Here is a 27,500-nt window from a genome sequence, read left to right as displayed (position 1 = left end):
GGAGCTTACTTTTCTCATTCTAAACCACTTTGAAACTGACAAGCCACTGCTAAAAGACATGCAAGTATATATATATATATATATATATATATATATATATATAGGGGGCTATGTATAAAAGATATATATATACATACATGCATACTATATATATATGTGTGTACGTATTTATATATGTATGTATATGTATATATATATGTGTGTGTGTATATGCTCACATACATCTTTGAATGTAGACAGAGAGAGATAAAGAGAAGGAAATGCAGATGCATCTAAGCAAAGACACCTACATGGATGGGTGTAAGAGAGAGAAAGAAAGATAGATTGTTCTCTTCATATCTTAGACAAAATATAGGCTAAGAAGCTGCTATTAAAATTTCACCAAGTTAGATGAATTTATTCGTAATTTTTATTCTCTTTATCCTAAGGGGCAATCTATTCAACCTTTCATATTCAATTTATTTTTCCCCTTTAACCTACTTAATCTGCAAATAATGTATTTCACTTATTTCAAATAGGCAGCTTTTCACAATAATATATGGCATTTATGAAAATAGATTTTCATTTTCATCACCTTGGCCAAATTAGATTATGAAGCATTTATAATCTATGAAAAAATTTTCTGTGATGAATATATTGTTGCTATGCTTTCCAACCAAAAATGGTGTGAAAGTGTGAAACCTTTGCTTATAGAAGTAAATTGGAATTTAAACTCATAATGCTATTTACTCATGGCTTTGCTGAAGCTTCACTAGATTAGTTTGGACGGAAACCAAAAAATTTAGTAAACACTCCTTCTTAATTTAGATCTACACAGATTTTAATTTAAGATTTGTATTTTTGTGCTAAGCTAATTTTGTAAAGACAGAAATATAAAAAAAAGTAAATGAATAAATGATAAATTTTAATAAGTACTTTTAATTTTATTGAGTGAAAAATCAATTCTAAATGTCTTGAAAAAAATAATGTTTCACTAATTGAAAAATAATCAACTTTTTTCCAGATTTACTTCGTGAGTGAAAAAATCAAGATGGCTACTGTTACTTCTCAGTGAAGACTTATTTGGAGTTGAAACAAATTAATCAGTTTTCTCAGCTAACTTATGATTGAAAATGATGTTAAAATTTTGTGTAGTATTGTTCATTCTTGGAGAATCATTGTCTGTAGATGTTATCTTCCACGTGCCAGAGGGACACAGTCCAGGTACATTTATAGGGAATATTGCTGATGAAACTCATTTTTTGGACAGCATGCCTCCTCAAGAACATGGCTCTGTTACATTCAGCCAGTTACATGAAAGTATTAGCGAAGATTTTGAACTGTTTAACATAACCAACTCAGGTAAAATGTACACAACACAGATATTAGATGCTGAATCCCTCTGTAAATATAATTCAGAATGTTTTAAAATGGTAGAGATTGCAGTCAGGCATGAGGAATCTTTTGTCCGAATTTTGGAAATTAAAATAATCATTGATGATATTAATGACAATGCCCCTGAATTCTCCAGCAAACAAATCAAACTTCAATTTTCTGAAACTGATAGAGAAGGTTTTATGAAATCAATACCAAATGCTTTAGACAAAGATGTTAGTACACTTTACAACCAGATTAATTACCAGCTTTACAAGAACCTAGATGAACCCTTTTCTTTATCAGTTAATAAAAAGGTTGATGGAACAGCTAAAATTGGTATCATGTTAGAAGAAGCACTTGACAGAGAATTAAAAGACAGCTATACTCTGCAGGTTATTGCCAGAGATGGTGGCTCACCACCAAAGGAAGGCATCTTAGATATTCAGATTTCAGTTACAGATGAAAACGACAATTCTCCATCCTTTTCTCAGGATATATATAATGTATCAATTAATAATGGTTTTCGGAAAGATATTCCAGTTTTTGTTTTGCATGCAACAGACTTAGACTCAGGGAAAAATGGTGAAATTTTATACCAATTTGGCTCAAAAACATCTCCTCTGGCAAAATCTCATTTTACAATTAATGAAAAAACCGGAGAGATTTTCCAGTCTCGGACAAACTATGGTGAAAGGAAACAAATGTATAAGCTTTATATTGAAGCTATTGATAATGGTAATCCTCCCTTAAGTTCAACTGCTATTGTTTTGATAAACATATTAAATGAAGAAAATAATGCTCCAAGAATCGATATGAAGTTTGTTTCAAAGTTTGAAGGCAACCGAGTAACAATATCGGAAGGAGTAAAAGTTGGGAGTTTCATTGCTTATGTGAAAGTTATAGACAATGATGTTGGTTTGAACGGAGAGGTTTCCTGTCAGCTCGAACACGACAAACTGGAACTCAGAAGTCTGGGAACAAACAAATACAAAGTAGTCATCAAAAATACGGTAAACAGAGAAAGTCAAAGTCAACTTAATTTTGCAGTTGAATGCGAAGACAAAGGGATGCCACCGTTACTAACCAAAAGAATGTTTACAGTCCAAGTAAAAGATGTCAATGACATACAACCACATTTTACTCGTGATGTTTTCAAATTTTTAACTTATGAAAATGAGAAACCAAATTTTCCAATTGGTTTGATAAATGCAACTGATCAAGACCAAGGATCTGGTGGTCGACTTTCTTTCTCTTTGTTGAATGACCACAACCATGCTTTACCTTTTAAGATATCCAACTTTGGATTTATTGTAACAACTCAAATGTTGGATCGGGAACAACAAGACATCTATAAATTTAAGGTTTTAGTCAAAGACAATGGTATCCCGCCATTAAGTAACACTGCCACTGTAATTGTTGAAGTTATGGATAAAAATGACAATGCTCCATATTTTACATTTCCCAGTGTTAGCCCTTTCACTTTAGATGTTCACTACCATCCACAGAGTAATAGTGACATTACAACCTTGAGAGCTTCCGACAGAGACAGTCACGTGAATGCTTTCCTCAAATATGAAATACTTTCTGGAAATGGAAAACAATTATTTACAGTAAATCCTTACACAGGAACTTTGTCTTATTATCGAACAGTTTACCAAAATGATGCAGGATTATATGATCTTCAGTTTGTTGTCAAAGACAGTGGCACACCAGTTTTATCAGCAACAACTATACTGTCTTTGACACTGACTGTCAGTAACAATACGTCTAAGATGTTTACACCTATAGGCATAGAGGCTGATAAAAAGATACATTTTAATTTAGTTGCTGTCATAGTTATTGCAGCTGTCATTGTATCTGTTGCTATTGTGGTTTCCATTGCAATATGTATCATTCAGAAAAACAACCAAAGAAAATTTCTCTATACTAACGATGTAGGTGGGAATAATAAGTTTGCTGAAGAGAGGAGACCATCAGAATATGTTTCTGAGACTGTCTCTCCTCAATATGATATTTCTATTACAATGGTATCTGACAACAGCATGAAAAGAAATACACAGACAGCTACACTTAAAAAAGAATCACTTCCCAGACATAAACCTGGACAAAATTGGAAAAATTCCCCAACAGGAATATTACACCAAAATATTATCCAAGGGACACATCAGGTAAGTTTTTACACTTATAATTTCTATTGAAATATTTTGTTACTTAATCAATATCAATAAGAAAACTCTACTAAATCAGAACTTGGAATTAATAGAATTTTGGTTCAAATCCAACTTAAATACATAGCTTCAGCAGTAATAGAATTTGTACAGAAAGTGATTACACAATAGACTCCTATTTCTTGAAATATTCTTATGTCACCTGATATAAATACTCGAGTATTCTGAGATGGTGCCCACTCTTATATTCTCACATGATTTCTCTGGGAGAAAAACTATTTAAGAGAATGCTAAAATAAGTATAAAAAAAAAAAGGAAGTTTGCTGAGAGAATACTAAGAATCTGTAATTGAATACTTCTATGAGATGTGTAGGAGATCATTTTATATATTCTTCTAACTTAATATTTCTTTCAGTTATTCTAATTATCTTTATTCAATTTGTGTCATTAGATTATTTGACATCAGAAAAGACTTTCAAGAATTTAATTATTTCATTCAAACTGAGTTAAAAAAAATTTTTGCAAAAGTATTTGAGAAAATTCTCAGTTCACATTCAGAATACAAGGCCTGGTAATTGCAACATTGTACAAAGACAGACCAATGCAAAAGGATGTTAAGGTGTGATTGATAGTTTTCAACAAATTTATCATATCAATTGATAATAGAAAAAAAAAAGTTACATAGAGAATCGAGTTACAAGAAGCAATAGTAAAAAAGAAGTAACAAATTTAATCAACTATCAGTGAAGATATAGAGGCTATAGTTAAGTGATAGTGACATTTGACAGAAGGAAAATGTGTCATGTTACTAAACAGTGCTGATATCATGTCTTTATCTGTCCATTAGTGTTGAATCTTGGCTTATTGATTGATTAATAAATATTCCTTGCTTCCTCCTGTTTTCACACATCCAAGTGTGTTTTACAATGTAACTCCTAATTAATTGATTCAGTCTTTCAGATAGAAGTCTAAACATTTGGATTATAGAATTACCAGCATTGTATTGAAACCTTGATTAACATCTTCTGTCCTACTGTGCACCTCAGAACACACTAGCATTTTTTTTTTTTTTTTGTATAATACATTTAGTTGAATCATTGTATGATGAGGGACATGCCCTTGATTAAATCTAGTTGACAGGCAGAAGTACATTTTCACATGCACACAACTACACACACACACACACACACACATACACACACACATACGCATACACGCACATGCACAGACATATGCACAGACAAACATACAGCCATACATATACACCCGCACGCACATACTAAAATACCATGCACAGATATTCATACAAATAGAAATAATGGGCAGCATCAGAATAAATATGCAAGAGTTAATACCACATACAGCAATCAAGGAAGATTTCATTGGCTATAAGAGGAATGAGATGGCTATGAGGGAAAAAATTAATAGCATGATTAATGTGAAAAAGAGATGGTACATTTCGAGAATGGTTTTATAGAGAATTGCATAGAGATAGAATAAACAGAACAGATTTTATAATAACATCTGACTTCATGACTATTTTAGTGTTATCATTGAGTAAATTGAAATATAAGTAACTTCCTTTACATTTGTAATACCAGCATAACATCAATGTTGTCTGAAATATTTTTGGACTCTATAAATGGTATTAGCTAAAGTGAACAAAGAAAGATAAATATTTATAGGAAAATGTACATTTTTTTTTTCCTTACTTTCATTTCAGTCTTCGAAATATCAAATGTAGGTTATCATAACAGCATGATCGTGACACTATTCTATTAGATAAGCTATTTCTTTTCCAAATGCCAGTTAAGATTTGATGCCAGCATCTTCCCATGGTTGTGGCAGAACTCACTATTTTCTTCAAATATCAATCAGGAGTTCAGTGTTACAGTATTTCCTCCTGTGGACATCTGTATGAAAAAAAAAGGTCTTTGAAGATCCTTTATGGAAGAGTTGATTTTTAAGAGTCAGAGAGTTATCAGTAAAAGAATTCAACAAAAATTTCGTACAAGACTTGGTCAATGAAGCACTTGAAGGATGGCAGGTGGCCTCATTCTCCATTGAAGCTTTTGGCTACCATGGCTCTCCAGCTAGATTGGTGCACCAGAACCCAGATAGCTGAAGAAGCCACCAAGGAGATAGGCATAGTAGCCAGCTGTGGTTAGCAAGAGACCAAAGTTGGAACCCTTTTATAGACTAAGACTAATTCAGTCCTTGCTGTCCCTTTCAGGCAAAGCATAGAGGCTAAGGATTCAGATGTGACCCTGAAACATCTGCTGATGATATGGAAGGGTTTCTAAAAATTGTGATGGACTTAAAAGAGCTTGCAATACTTCTGAGTAGTTTCTGTACTTAATACATGGGTAAAGTATCTCCAATGTTTATTTTCCCTGGGTTATCATTTGCTATATATAAATTTTGATCGTGAGTACTGAAAAAAATTTGTGTACCAACAAAAGATATACTGAGCATTATAAAGAGGTGAATCTTTAAAGTGTCTTGTGTCTCACAAGTTTTGGCAATTAACTGAAAGCTTATGGCATTAAATAAAAACTGAATATAGATCTTCCCAGAACAGAACATCAGACTATCACAAGTAAGACTTCCAAAATTTCTGGCCAAGTCCTCAAGTCTAGATGAGCTAAAGATTACAGAATTAACACATTTGGCAATTATGATTTCTAACGTACTACCTTCAGTATGCAACCATTTCAGAACTATCTTTTAAAGGATGTGTGTTGTGATGTTCATGCCTTTACCAATAATAGCTTATAATTGAAATTGATGCAAAATCATTTCAACAGTGAATTAAAATCCGACAGTAGATTCTGTTTACTGTCAACCACTCACAAGAAACTAACCTAAATAATTTAGGCTTAAATGATGTATTTTTTCATAAAAATGTACATACAAACATTTACATATGAATGCAGGTGTGTATGTGAAAGAGTATATGAATATATGTGGTGTGTGTCTATGTACATGTTTAAGCACAATTTAGCAGATTGCTTCTGAATCACAAGTTGTTCATTTTCATCTCGCTGTGTGATGTCATGGTCAAGAAACATTTTCTGTAACCTCATGTTCATCTATCTGTGTAAGTGAAATAGGGTAGATGGGAATTATATGGAAGCATGGTGGCTGGATTATACTGTACTTCAAAGGCCTGACCTTGTCACATAGTGGTACACGGACTCTGCCAGCGAATTGCATTAAGGATACGCAACATGTTTGTGGATTACTCAACCGCTTACATGAGTTTGATAATTCTGCGGATCAAAAACCAGTTGATCAAAATCATGGTTGAAAACTCTGATTGCAATCCATCAATTTGTGTGTGTGTATGTGTGTGTGTGTGTATGTGTGTGTGTGTGTCTGTCTGTCTGTCTGTATGTATGTATGTCTGTACGCATGTATGTATGTACAGGGTGGCCCAAAAATCATTTGATCATTTCAAAATATAATAACCCTTCTGCTTATTAAATATTTACATTTATTTTTTCATAAACAATAAATACACTTCGTGAAAAACATTTTTAATTAGTTTTAAAAATGATGTTCCTTTAAATGGCCATCATTTCATTCTTGAGAATGGTGAGCTCTTTCTAAAGAGAGTTTCATCACCATTTGCAATGTTTCTTGGCTTATTCCTTCAATTTCTTCACCTTAAACTGCTGGCTGGTTCGAGGTTTGTTATGGTATACTCTATCTTTCAGATATTCCCACAAGAAAAAGTCTGGAGCCATTAAATCAGGTGAGCATGAGGGCCAATTGAATTTAGAGTTTCTTGATCTGGGCAGCATACACTAATCCTACCTGATAATCTGCTGTCTTCAGTTCCTGCACTAGCTGTACTTTGTATGGAAATAAATTCAGCATACTTTTAATCTTCCATAGTGAGCTTCAGGATATACCCAGCTGCTGGGACTGCCTTCAGGTTGTTGTCGGAGGCTCTTCTTCAATGCTCCACTTTACATGTAGCCTTCCCACATGTGGTAAATTAATTACAGACCCCTGTTGTTCAAACCACTGGAGTAAGTTGAATACTGCTAGTTTAAACGGTGATTGTCTGATCTGAAAATGACAAATGTAAGCTCTTTGTACTGGCACATTTGGTCGTTGATTTTTGTAGATAAAATCTGATTAATTTATATTGTTGTTCTGTCGTGAATTTCAAATTACATGCCAATAATTTAAAACAGAAAAGTTGAAAAAAATTAATTGTAGTAAAGTTACTATATACATACATATGTATGCATGTATGTATGCATGGATGTATGCATGTGTGCATGTATGTATATAATGTATGTAATGTATGTATGAATATATGGATAGATACAAATAAAAATATATGTATATATACACACACACATACATAGCGACATAAATACAGAAACGTTCATATACATGTATACATAACATATACACGTGTGTGTGTGTATATGTGTATATATATATTCAGGGTGGAGTGAATAAACTGCCATCTAAATTATGCAAAAATGAAAATAACACTTGACATCTCATTTTAACAGATATATTTACCAAAATTACATAAAAATGTCTTGAAATACTAAAGAGTAAATTTAATTCAATAAAATCGCCATTGGCATCAACCATGTCCTCCAGATGACTTCAGATTCTCCTGCAACTCTTCTGGGAGGTCTCTTTGTTTAAGTTGGTGAATGCTGCCATAATCCTTGCCTTTAGTTCATCTTTGGTGTTATAAGGAGTTTTGTTGGTTTCTCACTCAACTGCACCCCACACATAATAATCAAGGGGGTTGCAGTGTGGGGAGGTAGGTGGCCAGATGTTAGGAATGATGTGGTCACAGAAATTGCCTGACAGCCATACCTGGGCCCTCCTGCTTGTGTGTCATGGTGCAAAGTCCTGTTGCCAGACATATGGTCTTACAGTAGCCACCCTCTTGACCCAGGGTAGCACTACTTCTTCGAGGTACTTGATGTAGGCCTCCATATTGAGACTGAGGCTATGTGGATAGATGTATAGAAGCATAACGTCACCATCACTAGTGATCCACCATGATGTTAACTAGAAGTTTGATTTTTATCACTCTTGGTACATGTTTTGGGGACACAGCAAGCCAACTGTTGTTCTGTGTGTTCACCATCTGTTTCTATTGGAGCTTCTGGCATGATATCCAAGCAGTACAGCATGTTGTTTCTAAATTTCTGGCTGAGTGAATTGTGTTATGGTGCTGATTTTCTCACAGACAGTGCCCAACTGACCCTACTATACTTTGTAGTCAATAAAATCAAAAACAAATAATGCACTTGTGCAAAATTACAAATATAAAATGGTGACAATTTATCCATTGCACCCTTGCTTGAAATGAGGAGTAGATAGACAGCTGACAACTGATGAAGGGTCGTTCTTTATATTACTTATCCTGTTTTCCATTTGTCTCTCTCGTCTGCATATTGAACTCATTTGTTCTCATATTTCATGTTGTTTACTGTTGGTGACGTCCTGTACCCATATATGTATGTGTGGTAACAGATATATATATATATATATATATGTATATATATGTATATATGTATATATATGTGTGTGTTTGTGTGTATACACACACATACATACCTACATACATACTTACCTACCTACATACCTACCTACATACATACCTACCTACATACATACATACAGACCGTTGGGGCAAAGTTCTCTGTGGCAAGATATCTTCCTGATGCCGACCCCTATCTGTTACCAGACAAGCTAATAGTCTTCCAGTCTATCAAATAACAAACAGCCAAGACATAGTTACACAGAGGAGAACTGGAAACAAATGATGCCATCCAACACCAGAGAACACATGTGAAGATGAGGGAAAACTCACACACACACATGTACTCACACGCACACATGCACTCACACGCACACATGCACTCACAGACATTAACATTTATTCATTCATATCTGACAAGATGGCCCAAAGCGATAGTATAAGCACTTGCCCAAGGTAGCTCACAGTGGAACTGAACCTTAAAGGACATAGTTAGAAGGCAAACTTCTTAACACCATGGCCATGTTGGAGCCCATACATATATACATACATACATATATATAATTTTACATCTCTCCCTCTCTGTATATATATATATAATGTATGAAGTTGTATGGCTCAGTGGTTAGAGGACTGGGCTATTTGTTGTGTTCTTGAGCAAGACACTTTAGTTCACATTGCTTTAGTTCACTAGGGTATAGAAATGGTGCCAAGCTGTATTGGCCTTTGCCTTTCCTTTGGACAACATTTGTGGCATGGAGCAGGAAGACTTGTATGCATGGGTGACAACCGGTCTTGCACAAACAACCTTGCCCAGACTTATGCCTGGGAAGGGTACTTTTTTGGTTCAATTGCATGATCATTCATGAATCTCCTTCTCTCTCTCCATATATATACATACATACATACATACATATATATATATATATATATATATATATAATATATATATATATATATATATATATATTATATATATATATATATACATATATATATATACATATACATATATATATATATATATATATATATATATATATATATATATATATATATATTATATATATATATATATATACATATATATATATACATAATTAATCTTAGCTGTACTTTAGTCATATGCACTTGCCATAGATAAGACTAGAAGCTGGCTCACTAAATTTCCACAGGCTCCCGTTTATCAGACTTAATGAACTTAATATGTTTCCGATTCATTTCATCCCCACTAAAATATCTCTAAATGAAAATGGAAAAATATTCAGGAACAATATAAACTCTTGATATTGAAACAAGCCACCCTAAAGAAAAAAATATTCTTGTTTATCAATACAGTTTTAATCAACAACAATCGTTGTCTTTAAAATCATTGTCTTCATTAGACTTGGTAAATTAAACATTTTCTTGTGTCTCTGATGTCTTTATTACATCAATGTTCATAATTATTATTAGTAGTTTTGATCTCTGGAAACCTTTTCTGTATCATAAGTTGGAACTTAGTAAAATTCTTGCTTTGAATGTATAAAATTTGGTTTATTCATTCTTGATTCTATAACCAGATAGAAATGTCTTTAATTTAGTTCTAAATGGCAGCTGAACTTTTACTGTGTTTACCTGATTCTCTTACAGGATTCTTTATACCTGTGCACATGTGTCTGTGTCTGTGTCTGTGTGTGTCTGTGTCTGTGTGTGTGTGTGTCTGTGTGTGTGCACACATGCTCATGTATATAATACATTTTGATCAGACTCCAAAAGTCTTAATAAAATTCTTAAATATAGAGAAAATACGAAATATTCATGTAAAACATTCAACAAATGAAAGTTCTTCTTAAGAGATAACAATGCTATTGGCACATACACATGCATGCATACACACACACATATGTAGTTCCTCGTGTGTATATATATATATATATATATATATATATATATAGATAGATAGATAGATAGATATATAGATAGATAGATAGATAGATAGATGATAGATAGATAGATAGATAGATATAGATAGATAGATAGATAGATAGATAGATAGATAGATAGATAGATAGATAGATAGATAGATAGATAGATAGATAGATAGATAGATAGATAGATAGATAGATAGATAGATAGATAGATAGATAGATAGATAGATAGATAGATAGATAGATAGATATCTACACACATATTTTTATATATCTTTTATCTTTAATCTTTTATGTGTTTCAGTCACTGGTGTGCAGCTATGCTGGGGTGCCCCCCTGAAGGGTTTAGTCAAACAAATTGACCCAAGTACTTAGTTGTGGAGCCTGACACTTTCTTTTGCCAAACTGCCAAGTTAAGGGGACATAAATAAATCAACATCGGTTGTCAAGCAGTGGTAGGTGACATACATACACAAAGATATGCACATATTTACATACATAGATATATATATAGATGTATGTATGTTAATGTGTGATGGGCTTCTTTCAGTTTCCGCCTATCAAATCCACTCAGAAAACTTTCGTCATCGTATGGCTGTAGTAGAAGACACTTGCCCAAGGTGCTGTGCAATAGGATTGAACCTGGAGCCATATGGTTGGGGAGCAAACTTATATCACACAGCCATGTCCCATGCCTGTGCCCAGAAAATAATAAGCCTCCCCAGCAGGGAATCAAATTCCAGTCTTCTGTGAGACAAGCAATTATAGATATAAACAGATTTATATATATAATTGCTGCTTTCTCGTATATGAGCAAAGCCATTGCTAGAAAGAATAGTTGAAATGAGTCGTTGATGATGCAAAGTGAGGCCCTTGTATGACCCTTGAGCCTGGCCAAAGATTTGCACAGCTGTGCTGGCTGGCAGAAGGAACAGGTGCCACATTATGAAGTCTTTAGACATTTCTTTTCAAACCTCCAGCTGAAAGGCATGCCTTTCCACAGGTTGCACAAGTTCTGTTGTGAGCAACAGCCATATCACAATTTACAAGGGGTTGATTCCTGCGAGTTTTCTGATGGCTGACCAGGCCTGCATGACTAAAGTATTTCCTTCCACAAATCGCACGCATAAAAAGCAACACCCCTTCATTTTCCAGTGTCATTCTTTCTAAAATATAAACAGGTATATCATCATCATCATCATCATCGTTTAACATCCGCTTTCCATGCTAGCATGGGTTGGACGATTTGACTGAGGACCGGCAAACCAGATGGCTGCACCAGGCTCCAATCCGATCTGGCAGAGTTTCTACAGCTGGATGCCCTTCCCAATGCCAACCACTCTGAGAGTGTAGCAGGTGCTTTTACATGCCACCTGCACAGGAGCCAGTCCAGTGGCACTGGCAACGACCTCGCTCGAATGTTTTTCACATGCCAGTAAGGCGACGCTGATATATATATATACAGACAAACAGACAGACAGATAGATAGGTACAATTTATAAGTAGTTTAACACTCCAGTTATTTGTAAAAGTTTAACAATTAGTGTCCTTTATTAAAATTAGAGTGTCTCAGTTAGCAAAAATATAATCAAACTATTTCCATTAAAATATTTATTTAAAATATAGTTCATTAAACTTTTTACAAGTTTTGTATAAGGTTTGTCTAGCACATTATTAATGCTGAAAGAATTTGTTATCAAATATGCAAGAAGTATATTCTTTTTGCATATTCCCCAAAATTTTGGGGGAGGGGGCCAGTCAATTAGATCAAGCCCAAAACACAACTGGTACATAATTTATTTTCCCTGAAAAGATGAAAGGCAAAGTCAACTTTGGCAGAATTTGAACTCAGATGCAAGAGATATATTATTTGATCAGTCACCTGTCTCAGCTTACTGTCAAATTCTATGATTCCATAAGATAATGTACAACACATGATATTGAGTATTTTATAACATTACCTGCAGATATGTTTTCTTTATTTTTCATGTAAATCTCCACAGAAATATTCTTGTGCAATCCTCATACAGGTTGAACTTAAAGTTTTAAATGTACAGGCCTACAAAATACAAAACAAAGAAATGTTTTCTTCGACTACTTCAATGTACTAGCTCAAGGGTTCGCAAACAGGGGTATGCATGATCCCATGTGTAACCATGAGAAATTGCAAGGGCACACAAGGGTTGTAAAAGCACTGGAATTTTGAAACAATCACAATGACCAATATGCAACTCATGTACCTCAAAGTTATGAGGTATAATTGTTTCAATACAATTATCATCAGCAAGGGACTCTGCAACCCCAAAATCAAAATTTCAGCAAAAATCAATTTTAGGAGAAACAAATTTCTTCTAACCCTTTTACTAGAACAGTGGACAGGGAGCTATTAATTGAGAAATGTATGCAAGTGTGCCTTTCTGAAACTGAGTCTAGGTTTGAGTTACTTGTTAGAAACATTCAAGTTCCTCAATCTAATAAAAATATAATATTAAATTAACTGAAATTCTTGAGAACCGAAAGTTGATTAAATTGAATCAGTAGTGAACTGTGCATTATTCTACTGACCCCAGGAGGACAAAAGGCAATGTAGACCATGGCAGGATTTGAATTCTATGAAATAAATGAAATTAGATTAAAAGTAAATCAATAATATGTATATGTATATATATATATATATGTGTGTGTGTGTGTTTGTGTGTTTGAGTTTGTCCCCCTAACATCGCTTGACAACTGATGCTGGTGTGTTTACGTCTCCGTCACTTAGCGGTTCGGCAAAAGAGACTGATAGAATAAGTACTAGGCTTACAAAGAATAAGTCCTGGGGTTGATTTGCTCGACTAAAGTCGGTGCTCCAGCATGGCCGCAGTCAAACGACTGAAACAAGTAAAAGAGTAAAACAGAAACAATGGGTTTATTGCCTGTTCTATGGTGTCCAACTATTTTACCTAATATTCTTCACATTGGGTACACCAATGCTAGACATGTAGGGGATATGTTGGAAGAAGATGTTTGAGAACTCCTGTACTAGATCCAACAAACAGAGAACTGGTTAATCAAGTTACAGTTTATTCATAAACTAAGATCAAATTTCATATTTTGCTCGCTTGGAAAAAAATTACATTTAAAAGTAAATTCTGAAAATTGCTGCAGCATCAAAATATTGCTTAATATTTTCATTAATATTTCAAGGACAGAGTGCAGTTGTGATGAGTGAACATAAACAATTAAAGCCTCTAGCTTGAATCATTACAGTATGGCCTGGTGTAACTTCATCAGTTTATATGGAATATGATAAAACGATAGAACATTTATGCTATGATGAAAGTAATACAATTTTAACCATGAGACTGGAAGGAAGTAAAATATTCTTGTTTTTTATTTATATTATGCAGTGAGAGCAAAATTTAATTATGATAAATCTATATTGTTTGAAGAATGTTAAGATATCAAGATTAATAAAGTTCAAGTTAGGGATGTAGGTCAATATAAAATTGAGTGGTGAAATGCAATTTTATTATTTTTTAAAAATATTTCTTATAATATTTTATTAGAAATCTGAAGACATTTTATCAAATTATTTAATAAGGAATTTTTCTGAGAAATATTTAATGTTCTCTAGGATTTCAATCACAATGGTATGGCTCTCTTAAAAGTCTTATGATCGGTAAAACAAACATATATGTAAGCTTGTACATAAGTATATACTTATCTATGTATGTGTGTATATGTATACATGGATATATACAGACACACACACAGAGACATACATATATATATGTAAGTATGTATGTATGTATGTTTGTATGTATGTACAAACATACATATATGCATACAAACATACATACATACATACATACATACATACATGCATACATACATACATACACACATACATACATACATACATACATACATACATACATACATACATACATACATATATGCATATATACATATTAATGATTTGATCTGAAGGAAGGATTGTGTTATTGGGTTATTAGCCTTTGCAGATCCCGCAAGACAGTGAAATCAATTAAATAAGTTCATGAATGCATGAAGAATATGGGAAGGGAAGGATTTCTAGAGAATTGACCTTCTGGAGAAAAAAGGGCAGCGTACAGTGGTTAGTGCAGGGCTTGAATTGGGTGGACTTAATATAAATTATAAGAGGAGAGACAGCAAGGGAGTCAGAAATGTCTTAGTAGGTATGGCATACGGTGGCCAGCTCTGAATAGCTGATATTCTTATTGAAAAAGCAGAGTAAGGAAACACAGCACATTTGTGAGCCAGTTGGTGAGTGTCTTCATGCCAATCCCTTATTTGGCCTATTGTAGGATGCTTCTCAGTTTGGTTCTGTTGGTCTTATTCTACTTTATTTCACCTCCCTTATGGCAAAATTTGAAACCATTATTATGGTTGTTGCTGTTATTTTATTTTTACTGAGTTGCTACGTTGTGGAAGTGTAAACAAACCAACATCAGTTTTCATCTGGTGAAAGACAAACACAAACACACAGACACATATATATATACACATACATTCATGCATACATATATATGCGTGTGTGTGAGTACATATATATATATATATATATATATATATATTGGAAGGTTTGGAGATGATGTGCAGGTACACACAGGAACTTAGTTTGATTTGAAAACCCCACTAGAATGGGAGAAAGCGCTAATACATGATCTAAGTTATATGATGTATAAAAAATGTAATATACAAATAAACATCTGTAAATATAAACCATCCGATTTTCTGAGTACCTCATTTCTTCTAATATATATATATATATATACATGTAGCATCCACACAATCACAGATATTCAAATGCCAGAGCAGTAACCTACTGAAGATTTATTTGAGATTCCTTATTTGATTATTTTTTCCCTATTAAATAAATGTATGAAACATAAAGCTACACCTTCAAATGAAGGGTACAAGGCTACCCAAGTGGACTCCAAGACTGAAAAGAAAATTAATATTTTCCAAAAGTATGTCTATTGGAACTAATGCGTATTTTGTCTGATTTTTTTCCTTCTGCTTTAATAATAAGCATGTGAGCCAAGAAGTTAAAGGTAACAAACATTCAGCTGATCTGGTACCCATTTTTGCTTACAAAGATGAATTTCATTTCATGTTTGTATAGTACCTATTTTAGAATATCTGCAAGAGACCCTTGGAGGTTGAGCATCTTTCCCAGAGATGCAACACATATCAGAAACAGTTGATATGAATTACCGACTGTTTGAAGCTGCCAAACAGACAAAATGAGAATGGAATCAATTATGAAATGATATTAAAATGCATAAGTAAATTAAAGTTTGTGGAACTATCCAATGTAAGCTAACTTTAACCTTTTAGTGTTTGCATTATTCTGCCAAAATTAATCCTTTTTTTACCCACATTACCTTGAACTAATCAGGCATTATCTTGTAGCTTTGAGATTTTGATGAGGTAGTTGTTAATTTTTAAAACGATATTGTAGGGGTGGTGTGAGAGACCAGATCTGGCCAGTTTGAACATAAAACAGGCAGAATACTTTTGGCCGGATATGGCCGGTTTAAATGCTAAAGGGTTAAACCATTATGTAAATGTTGAAACAATTGGACAGTACAGTGGACAGGTTTTATTATGTTTATTTATGAGAGAGTATTCAGGCAGAAGTAGGGTTCATAAGAAAGATACAAACCTAGAAATTTGAAAGCAAATTTAGCAGCCATTTTGTCATTGTTTATCTCCAGATGAACTCTGAGTAGAAATACGTTAAATGTATTCCACTTAAGACATCCACATCATTTTAGAGACATCTTCAACTACATAATCTAATACGTCCTTTCCTTTATTGCAGATGAGGGAGAATAGGCTGATATTTCTGCATTCTGAACAGCTACCTAGAGGTTCTTTTACTGACTCTTGACGATATGATAGTTATCGCATTTATGGCAGGAGTTGAATTGGAACACATTCATTAGAAACTTAACAATTTTACCAAACTTCTGATATCATCTCTTTCACGTGCCATTCCTAAAGGCATAGGTGACCATGGCCTTCCACATTCCTCTGCTCACAACTTAGCACATTATTGACCTGGTCCTTATGAAGCTAGCTACTAAGGTTATCATATAAACCTTGGCTCTCTTTCTTCCCCAATGTTTTTCTTTCAGTTTTTCCATCATTATCAAGTGCTCAATGTATTTTCTTTTCATATGCTGTACACTTAACTAAGCCTGTTGTCTCCTTATGTTGTTGAAAAGATTACTGATGGTCTTTACTCATATAAGAACCTCACTGTTTGTCACTATTTTATCTACATAAGATACCCTCAGTATTTATCTCTGCAGCTCTGATAAGCTTCTGCACTTGTTAGTTGATAATCCATCAAATCACATAACCATATATGAGGATAGGTTGAATGTATGCCTCCAAGACTCATTCCTCGCTCTTATAGATAGCTAATTATTCAACAAAATATGTTTGATCTTACCATAAGCAGGCTTGGGATACCATTTCATACCGGAAGATTCCCTATTCCAGATCAGCAGAGAAAAAATGGAAGTCGCTTGTACTCACAATCATTTATTGGACAATGTATTGAAATGTGAGCCTGATGGAAAAGATAATTGTCCATTCCAATTTTCTACACAATTGAATCCGAAACCTATCTGAAGAATATTCATGCACAAATGAAAATCCAGAAAGAATTCTCTTTCTGAAATATTTTATCTCCATTCAGACATTCAACTAGCGAAGGGACAAATCATATATGATTAATCTTTCATTTGTTTGTTTATTATTTTTTTTACTTGTTTCTATAATTGGACGGCAGTCATGCTAGGGCAATGCCCTGAATGGTCTTTCAGTCAATCAAATCAACTCCAATACTTATTTTAAGACTAGTTCTTATTCTATCAGGCTCTTTTCACTGAACTGCATCGTTTTAAAGTCCACTTTTCCATACTACCATGAGTTTGGTGAAATTTAAAGAGGCAGATTTTCAATGGTCAAATGGTCTTCTTGTTGTCAAACATCATTCTGTTTCCAAGTAAGGTAATATTTCCCCCATGACCAACACAAAAGATTGGAAAATAAAGGACAGTGCATGTGTGATGGTGATGCTCATTTTCAACTATGTATGTATGTATGTATGTATGTATGTATGTATGTATGTATGCATGTATGCATGTATGTATGCATGTATATATGTATGTATGCATGTATGTATGTATGTATGTATGTATGTATGTATGTATGTATGTATGACAGGCTTCTTTCAGTTTACATCTACCAAATACGTAAGGATTTGATCAGCCAGAGCTGGAGTAGAAGACACTTTCCCAAGTGCTATACAGTGGGACTGAACACAAAACTATGACTGACTCCTTTCTAATTTTTAGGCAGTGGGATGTGATTTAAAGGAGATGTAGATGCTATTTCCAGCCAGTCAAGCAACTATGTACAAGCTGAATATAAAGCATGGACACTCATTTCTATTTAATTGTTTAGAATTAGAAATATTATTATTTCTAAGTCTCTCTGAAGGAGACTACGGCAGCAGTACTAGATATTAACAGTTATCGCCAAGCTAATATGGCAGTCCATAAACGGCAACTTTCGTCCTATATTTATGGACTGCCATATTAGCTTGGCGATAACTGTTTACAATTTGTTTTTTCTGATTTGGTTAAAACAAAATACCAGAACATTTACTAACCTGTTAAGGAACAGAATGTTTCATCCTTTCAGTTAAAGTGGGAACTAGTCTTAAAATAAGTATTGGAGTTGATTTGATTGACTGAAAAACCATTCAGGGCATTGCCCTAGCATGACCACCGTCCAATTATAGAAACAAGTTAAAAAAAATAAAATAAACAAATGAAAGATTAATCAAACAAAAGTATTTATTTTAGTGGAGAGTTATCAATTTTTGCAGACTGAGACATTTGCTAATTCAACATCTTACACATAGACACATGCACAAAGCTCTGTAAAGAGTTACTCAGCCACTCAACTGTGAGTCCACCACATCTTATAGTGGAACCAATTGTATGCTAACAAAGTTCATAAGATAATCATTTATTCCATTGCCACCTCTTCTCTTATTACCACTTTTCACTTGACCAACACTTCCTTCAGAGGCATACTTATTGAGTTCTACACCAGCTTGTTAGCATCACAATACCTAAGCAAAATATTAAAACGCACACATAAAATATAAATATATAATAGGAGTGGCTGTGTGGTAAGTAGCTTGCTTACCAACCATATGGTTCCGGGTTCAGTCCTACTGCATGGCACCTTGGGCAAGTGTCTTCTACTATAGCTTTGGGCTGACCAAAGTCTTATAAGTGGATTTGGTAGATGGAAACTGAAAGAAGCCCGCCGTATATATATATGTGTGTGTATGTTTGTGTGTCTGTGTTTATCCTCCCAGCATCACTTGACAACCGATGCTGGTGTGTTTATGTCCCCGTTACTTAGTGGTTCAGCAAAAGAGACTGATAGAACAAGTACTAGGCTTACAAAGAATAAGTCCTGGGGTCGATTTGCTCAACTAAAGGTGGTGCTCCAGCATGGCCACAGTCAAATGACCGAAACAAGTAAAAGTGTAAAAGAGTAAAGAGTATATACATACACAAACACTCTGTCTGTCTGTCTGTCTCTCTCTCACTATCTATCTATGTTCTCTCTCTCTCTCCACCCTCCACACACACACACTCACTCATATATTTGAATACAATATTGTAAACTATTGCAAAAGTATGCTTGGTCAAATAAATCTCAGCTTAGGAAAGACTGACATACAAAGAGATGTCGTATTCAAATTGTATTCATTCTGTTACCAATATACTGATTGTACTGTTTTTTTCTATTTCAAGGACCTTCTATAGACAGATTCACACACATACACACATAATCTATATATATGCATGTATGTGAATGTGTTTGTATGTGTGTGTGTAAATGTATGCACGTCTTTAGAGTCACTATGTTTCCATTTATATTCTACTAGTGACTTAAGGAATTCTTTGCTGGTTCTGATTCATTTGCCACTGAGAAACTCATAACAATGTGGCCATGCCTCTACCATGAATCAGATGTCCAATCTCTAATCAAAGAAATGAAGACCATTCTTAATATACAAAGACACATACATGCATCCTGTCATGACATAGTAACCACATATACAAACATATACTGCAGTTTGTACATATATGCAAGATCTAATGCTTCTATCAAGAAATATTAAGTATTTTGTTACTAACCTGGCTAAAACCGGCTCTGGCTCTGTGGTAAAATGTCTTGTTTTCATAAGTTTTGAATTAAAATATTTTACCAAGCCTTAGTCACAATTTGCGTTCCTAACACTAGGTTAACGATAACTAAGTCATTTTACTAAATTCTTTGTTATATTTAAAATAATTGAAAGAAACACAGAGCATCTCAAAATAAATACAGTAACGAAAGGGTTAAGTATTTTTTCTTCTATCCGTTATATCAAAAATACATAAGAAATGTATGAATGTCACATAATCCCAATTGAATTCCACGGAAAAATTTGTGGCTTACTGTTTTTGTCAGAAATCAATACTTTGCTTCTACTTGTACAGAGTGAACGTAGTAGAATTAACATGCAAACAGCCACATGTTATATTGCCAAGTCGAAAGCACTAAACTGTAGCATCTCTTTGATAATTTACAGTTGTGAGTTTGATTCCTGCCAAGATCAGCTTAGCTTTTAAGCCCCAACAGTTAATATAATAAATACTTGGATAGGCAATAAAAGATTATAGCTGAGCTGGTGTGTCAAGATAATAAGCCCTACAAGCATTGAAAGTCTGGTTTCAGTTATTCAATAACTAATGGTTAATAACCTGATAATGATGAAGATGTGGGAGTAGGTGAGATTAATTAATGTATTTTGGTTTCTGTTATTTGTAGATTGAACATGCTTACATTAAGATGAGACTTTTGATAACCATTTAGCATAGCACCATCTTTATTCTCCTAAACATTATCGCTCATATTCCCCTAAACTTTATCACTCTTATTTCCCTAACAAAGAAACAAAAATGAGTTTAGCTGATTGAATAGCTATCAGTGATCCATTTAAAGAGGAGGACGCATTCCTTGTCCAATATTGACTCATTTTTATATATTTGTGGCCTATTCAATTAAGGCACTGTATGCTCGTATTAAATATACATTGGCAGTCTTTCACAAAAGCAGCAAATTTACATATGAAGAAGACTGATGATTTGATTAGAGTAAACATATACATGCAATCCCTGACTAGAGATGTGAGTAATTCGCATTTATTTGATAATAATAATATTAGCACAGCAGTGTATTTTTAACTTTAAACTATTTCCTCCTCCTCATCATCATCCGCATCATCATCCTCATCATCATCACCATCATCATCATCCTCATCATTCTCCTCCTCCTCCTCCTTCTCCTCCTCCTCATCATCATCATCATCATTATCACCATCATCATCACCATCAACATCCTCATCATTCTCCTCCTCCTCCTCTTCTTCTTCTTCATCATCATCATCATCGTCATCGTTTAAATGTCTGTTTTCTATGCTGGCATGGGTTAGACAGTTTCACAGCAACTGGCCAGCCAGAGAGCTGTCCCGGCTCCATTTGCCTGTTTTGGCCTGGTTTCTATATCTGGACACCCTTCCTATTGCCAAACACTTTACAGAGTGTGCGGGTTTTTTGTTTTTTTTACGTGGCAGCGGTATAGGTGCTTTTATGTGGCACCAGCATGAATACTTTTCCCATGGCACCAGCAAGAGTGCTCTTTATGTGGTGCCAGCATGAGTGTTTTTTTACATGGCATGAACACAAGTGTTGTTCACATGGTGCCAACATGAGAGCTATCTACATGGCAGTGGCACAAGTGCTTTTTACGTGGTGCCAGCATGGGCCATAAAAGACTTGCCAGTATGCATGGGTGGCCACAATTATATTTAGTTTGACATATCTTCTCAAGCACAACAAATTGCTAAAAGTCTTGTTTCCTCATCATGTCCCCAGTGAGGTCCAGCATCTGGAAATCCTTTCTTACCACCTTGTTCAACATCTTCTTGGGTCGACTCCTTCCACAGATTCCCCCCACAATTTCTGTTCCTTGAAATTGTAGTTGCAACAGAATGCTGGAAGACATTAAATTCTGGAATAACCTCACTGTTATTTCTTTTAAGGACATGTATTAGTTTATGATTTAGTTTGAAAAATGAACAATTGAAGATTATCTAAAAGAAAAGCTGCATAACATGGGTGTGCGATTCAAATCAACAAGTGTTTGGCCTTATTTTACATAATAATGCTAAGGGATGTTGTAATTAATCTTAATGCGCCCTTTTAAAGCCTAGCCAGGCTCATGGGCCCAGTTTCACGGTTTCTATGACGTATGTGCTCCCCAGCTGGACGGGACGCCAGTCCATCACAGCCTTACTCATTTTTGTCAGCTGAGTGGACTGGAGCAACGTGAAATGAAGTGTTTTGCTCAAGAACACAACGCATCGCCCAGTCCAGGTATCGAAACCACAATCTTACGATCATAATGCTGACGCCCTAACCACTAAGCCACACGCCGAGGGATGTTGTAAAAGTCAATATTTTAAAAATGGAAATATCGTGTATAGTTTGCATTTACTGATTTCATATAAATATACAGAAGGGCATCCAGCTGTAGAAACACTGACAGATCAGACTGGAGCCTGGTGCAGCCCCTGGCTTCCCAGACCCAGGTCGAACCGTCCAACCCGTGCTAGCGCGGAAAATGGACGTTAAACGATGATGATGATGATGATGATACTGAAGGCATAAATTTAAAAAAAGGACCTGTTTTTGCTAAGTCTTACAATGCAGAAACTAACTCTTGTTTATCTCTTTAGCATTCAGATTACTCTTATTAAGTGTAATGCTTATTTATTCACACTGTTTTGAATTAATCAGTCATTATCTTATAACTTCATGATTTTAATAATTTGGTTGTTTGTTTTTAGAATGTGGCTGTGTGGTAAGTAGCTTGCTTATGAACAACATGGTTCTGGGTTCAGTCCCAGTGCATGGCACCTTGGGCAAGTGTCTTCTACAATAGCCTCGGGCTGACCAAAGCCTTGTGAGTGGATTTGGTGGATGGAAACTGAAAGAAGCCCATCGTGTATATGTATATATATATATATATATATATATATATTATATATATATATATATATATATATATATATATGTATGTGTGTGTATATGTTTGTGTGTCTGTCCTCACCCCGCAACATCCCTTGACAGCTGATGCTGGTGTGTTTATGTCCCCTTAACATAGCGGTTTGGAAAAAAGTGACCAATAGAATAAGTACTAGGCTTACAAAGAATAAGTCCAGGGGTCGATTTGCTCGGCTAAAGGCGGTGCTCCAGCATGGCCACAGCCACATGACTGAAACAAGTAAAAGAGTAAAAGAATAAAGAGTATGGTAGGTGTGAGAGGCTGGTTGGAACATAAAGGAGATAGAATATTTGGGCTGGATATGAACGGGTTAAAGGTTTCTCTTAATTGCTAGAAAATATACATCTGTATGACTGATATTATGAATGGTAGACACATTATTCACATTTTCTCTTGGAGAATGCACCAAACGATGGTGCCAAACTTAAGCTAAGTGAATAATTACTGCTGCTGCAAATTATTATTGTGTTCTGTAACAGCTAGATGTTCTATATATGCTTTCCCTACTGGATGCTGTACAAATGCAACAGACAATGAATTGTGATTCAAACGCCAACGTTCTCCACTCCTATATTGAAAAGTACGAGACACCATTACCACAACAATGATACTGACAACAATGAAGCCCTTCTATCTCGGTAAAGAAGTAACGAGGAATTCAAGTGAAAGAAACTTAGAAGACCAGAAAAGATAGAAAGAACTGATGCAGGCTGTTAGCACCACTTTTCACTTTATTATGAAAAAACTACAATAAACTACTATATAAATCGCAAGACATTGTGCTTAAGAAGGATTGTCCAAGCTACACAAGCAAGGGTAAAAAAATGGTTGTTAACCCTTTAGAACTCAGATTACACTGAGCATATATAATAAATAAGCAATATAAATGTAATGCTTATTACATATCTTTATATATAAAAGTGAAGTTGTGTGCTGTCTGTCTCCTACGATTTAGATTCCTAACTACTCCCACATTTTGCGGTGCAGTTTAACCAAAAGCGGGTATCTTATAGTCGTGATTCATATCGAGCCCTTCTGGGTATTAGCGCGCATCTATGATGAGTCTACGATTTAAAAAAAATTTACCATCATTTTTTTTCCATTTTCAATGCATTTTTTGCTATTTTTTGGCTATAACTCTCTAAAAATGCTTATATAGTTATTTCCCTTACAAACCCGAGCAACGCCGGGCAATACTGCTAGTATAATAAATAAGCAATACAAATGTAATGCTTATTTATTCACATTGTCTTAAATTAATCATGCATGATCATTTCTATGATGTGATCGTTTATTTTTCCCATGACATTATAGGGTGGGTATGAGATGCTGGATCTGGCCAGTTTGAGCATAAAAGAGGCAGAATATTTTGACCAGATATGGCCAGTTTAAATGCTAAATGTAAAATAATGATAATGATGATGATGATGATTATGGTGACAATGATGGTGGTAACAACAGCAGCAACAGTGAGTGGAAGCGCAATGGCCCAGTGGTTAGGGCAGCAGACTCATGGTCGTAAGAACGCGGTTTCAATTCCCAGACCAGGCATTGTGAGTGTTTATTGAGCAAAAACACCTAAGCTCGATGAGGCTCCAGCGGGGGTAGTGGAGAACCCTGCTGTACTCTTTCACCACAACTTTCTCTCACGCTTTCTTCCTACTTCTGCCACAAAGCAAAGGAACCATGGTGTAGCCCACTATGGTGTGCTAAACTTTCAGACTCTAGTCTAGATTGCGAATCCTCTTTGTGGCTAAAGGCGTAGGTTCTGATTGGAAGAAGAAGAAGAAGAAGACAGCAACAGTGGCGCTGGTGACAATAGTGGTGGTTGCAGTGGGAGCGGTAGCAGTGGATGATGGTAGGCTTCTATTCAGTTTCAAATTCCACTCACAGGGTATTGGTAAAAAACTGAGATTCATAGCAGAAGACTGTGAAGTTAGCTTCTTTAAGTGCACAGCTATCCCTGTAGCAATGTGGAATTGGTTTATATTAGATGTAACTCAAATTATCAAAACACTTTGATTCCAACCAGAATCAAATAATAGTAAAGAAATTAATCAAAGTTTCATGAATAGGATTTTGTAGATATAAACTGTGTGGAAGATCAACAAAAGGAAAGTTCCAGATCTTGGCTGATAGTATTAAACCATTTCCCAAGTTAACCTTATTTCGTTTTTGAATTTGGTTTGCAAGATTCTTTATATGAGTTCGTGTGTTGAAGCATATTCTGTTGTGTCTGGGGAGAGTCATTTTCTTTTAGGGCCTTATAATATAACACTCACCGGTAAAATTTCCACTTTTTTCTTATTTTTATTTTCCTAAACTTTTCGTTTTGACTCAAAACTATTGAAAAGGTTGCAAGATGTGACGAAAATTTTAGGAAAATAAAATAAGAAAAATGTGGAAATTTTACTGGTGAGTGTGTTATATTATAAGGTACAAAAAGAAAATGACTCTCCTCAGACACAACAAGTTAACCTTGTTCATGGGTAACTTTTGCAAGTTTCACTAAATGAAAAAGTGCTTTCTTTTATCCATTTCTTGTTTCAGTCTTAAGACTGTGGCCATGCTAGGGCACTACCCTGAATGGGTCCCCAATACTATTTTAAAGTCAGGTAGTTATTCTGTTGGTCTCTTTTTTCCTAAATGGAAACAAACCCACAACGGTTGTCAGGCAATGATGGGGACAAACACAAAGACAGACATACATTTTATACATACATGCATGCATATATGTATATAATGGGCTTCTTTCAATTTTTGTTCAGCTGGAACTATAGTGGAAGACATTTGCCCAAAGTTTCATACAGTGGAACCGAACTCAAGACCACTTGGTTGGGAAGCAAGCCTCTAACCACACAGCCATGCTGGCACCTGAGACTAACTTCCTCCTATTCTCTCCCTAGTTATAAGAGGCCCTGCTAGGTGCCATGGGTGCAGTGTTTTGAGAAAAGCAAAAAGCATTTAAGTAAATGTCATATCCACAATGTAAAATTCTATCGAATACTTGTTTAAGCTAATGTTTCATGATTTATAACCAGCACCTGAAAAGTTGTGATAGGTAATATCTCACCTTTCGGTATAGTGGTGGTGGTGGTGGGTGGGGATAATTCTCATGAAAATAATGCTTTAGTGAAAGTTTACATAAATATTTCTATTAATATTTTATTGGTGATGAGGCTGCCTGTCACAGTGTAACTTTAAAGATATTGCAAATGCAAAAATAAAAAGAAAAAAAAAAAGAAAAGAAAAATGTGCAAATTTCTTCTCCTAAGTTGTATGATATTTAAATATCTCCTCATGAAACAAGCTTTTATTTAGAAATAAGCTACATTTCATTTAAAATAAATATATTCCATACACTCCATTTTGTATGTCTGCTTCCAGTCTTTGGAAGGGATTGTAGCTGGAAAATTGATTGATTTTCACACATTTCACTTCCTTAATGTTACCAATGTGTAGCAGATATTTTATGACATTTAAAATTAATGTTTTAATACTTTTTTTTTATCCTCGATGTTTAAAAGTGACTGTGAGTTTTTCTAATGTGTTAGAATATTATGATTATTTTATTACTTTTTTTTTTATTCTTCTATTACTGTTTATTATTATTATTTTATTTATTTATTTATTTATTTATTTTCCACACCAGACAAGATCAACCTCAAACCTGTCATGCTGAATGCTAGCACTAAAATCAGGAACTGAGGAAATTAGTCATTGATTTAGGAGTATGGCATTTTAGTTCTCACTCACTAATTAACAACTAGCAGATGAGCACAATAATGTTACAGCCGGAAACACTAAAATAGTGCCTATTTCCTATATTTCTAACTTCAACATTTTATCGACGAAAACCACAAGCTACCACCAACACCATATTCTTCTCTATTGAGGCTGAAACATATTTGATAAAAGGAAGTTGATAATATCATTAATATTCTCTATCTTACAATTCATTGTTCAGTTGATAAAAAGATTTCCTTTTTAAAACTGGTTTCAGTTCTGTTTACTGAAGCTAATTCTGTCACCAATTTCACAATGAATTTTTCCTAACCTATTTTGTCAGCGAAATTAACATAGCAATTAGCTACAATATGGAAGGTTAAAGAAAATGTTATGCATAATTATAAACATTTACTCCTCTTTTGTTTGTTTTTGTTATTCGACTGTAAAATCATGTTGGGGTTCCATCATCAATGGGTGGTCATTTTGACTCAACTACTTATTTTAGCTTTTTTATTTTTTTTACTTGTTTCAGTCGTTTGACTGTAGCCATGCTGGAGCACCGCC

General features: G+C 34.6%; 1 protein-coding gene across 13 annotated transcripts in view; it reads left to right on the top strand.

Annotated features, from left to right (window-relative positions):
* LOC115219531 (protocadherin-17-like) overlaps positions 1-27,500 on the top strand; it is a 146,355-nt gene that overhangs the window by 8,240 nt on the left and 110,615 nt on the right. For 8 of the 13 annotated variants that reach the window (XR_003882316.2, XR_003882314.2, XR_003882317.2 and 5 more), the window contains exon 2: positions 1,004-3,524. Coding sequence is in view for 7 of the 13 variants with exons in the window: in XM_029789715.2 (XP_029645575.1) it covers positions 1,113-3,524 (2,412 nt within the window). In the remaining 6 variants the exon portion in view is untranslated. Of the gene's footprint in view, positions 1-1,003; positions 3,525-7,243; positions 7,650-27,500 lie in introns of those variants that run through there. The other 5 variants (XR_005001974.1, XM_036509231.1, XM_036509233.1 and 2 more) reach the window with 2 other exon arrangements.

Source organism: Octopus sinensis, linkage group LG14 (assembly GCF_006345805.1).
Source record: "Octopus sinensis linkage group LG14, ASM634580v1, whole genome shotgun sequence".
In the NCBI taxonomy this organism is placed as follows: domain Eukaryota; kingdom Metazoa; phylum Mollusca; class Cephalopoda; order Octopoda; family Octopodidae; genus Octopus; species Octopus sinensis.
This window is presented reverse-complemented; position numbering and strand designations above follow the sequence as displayed.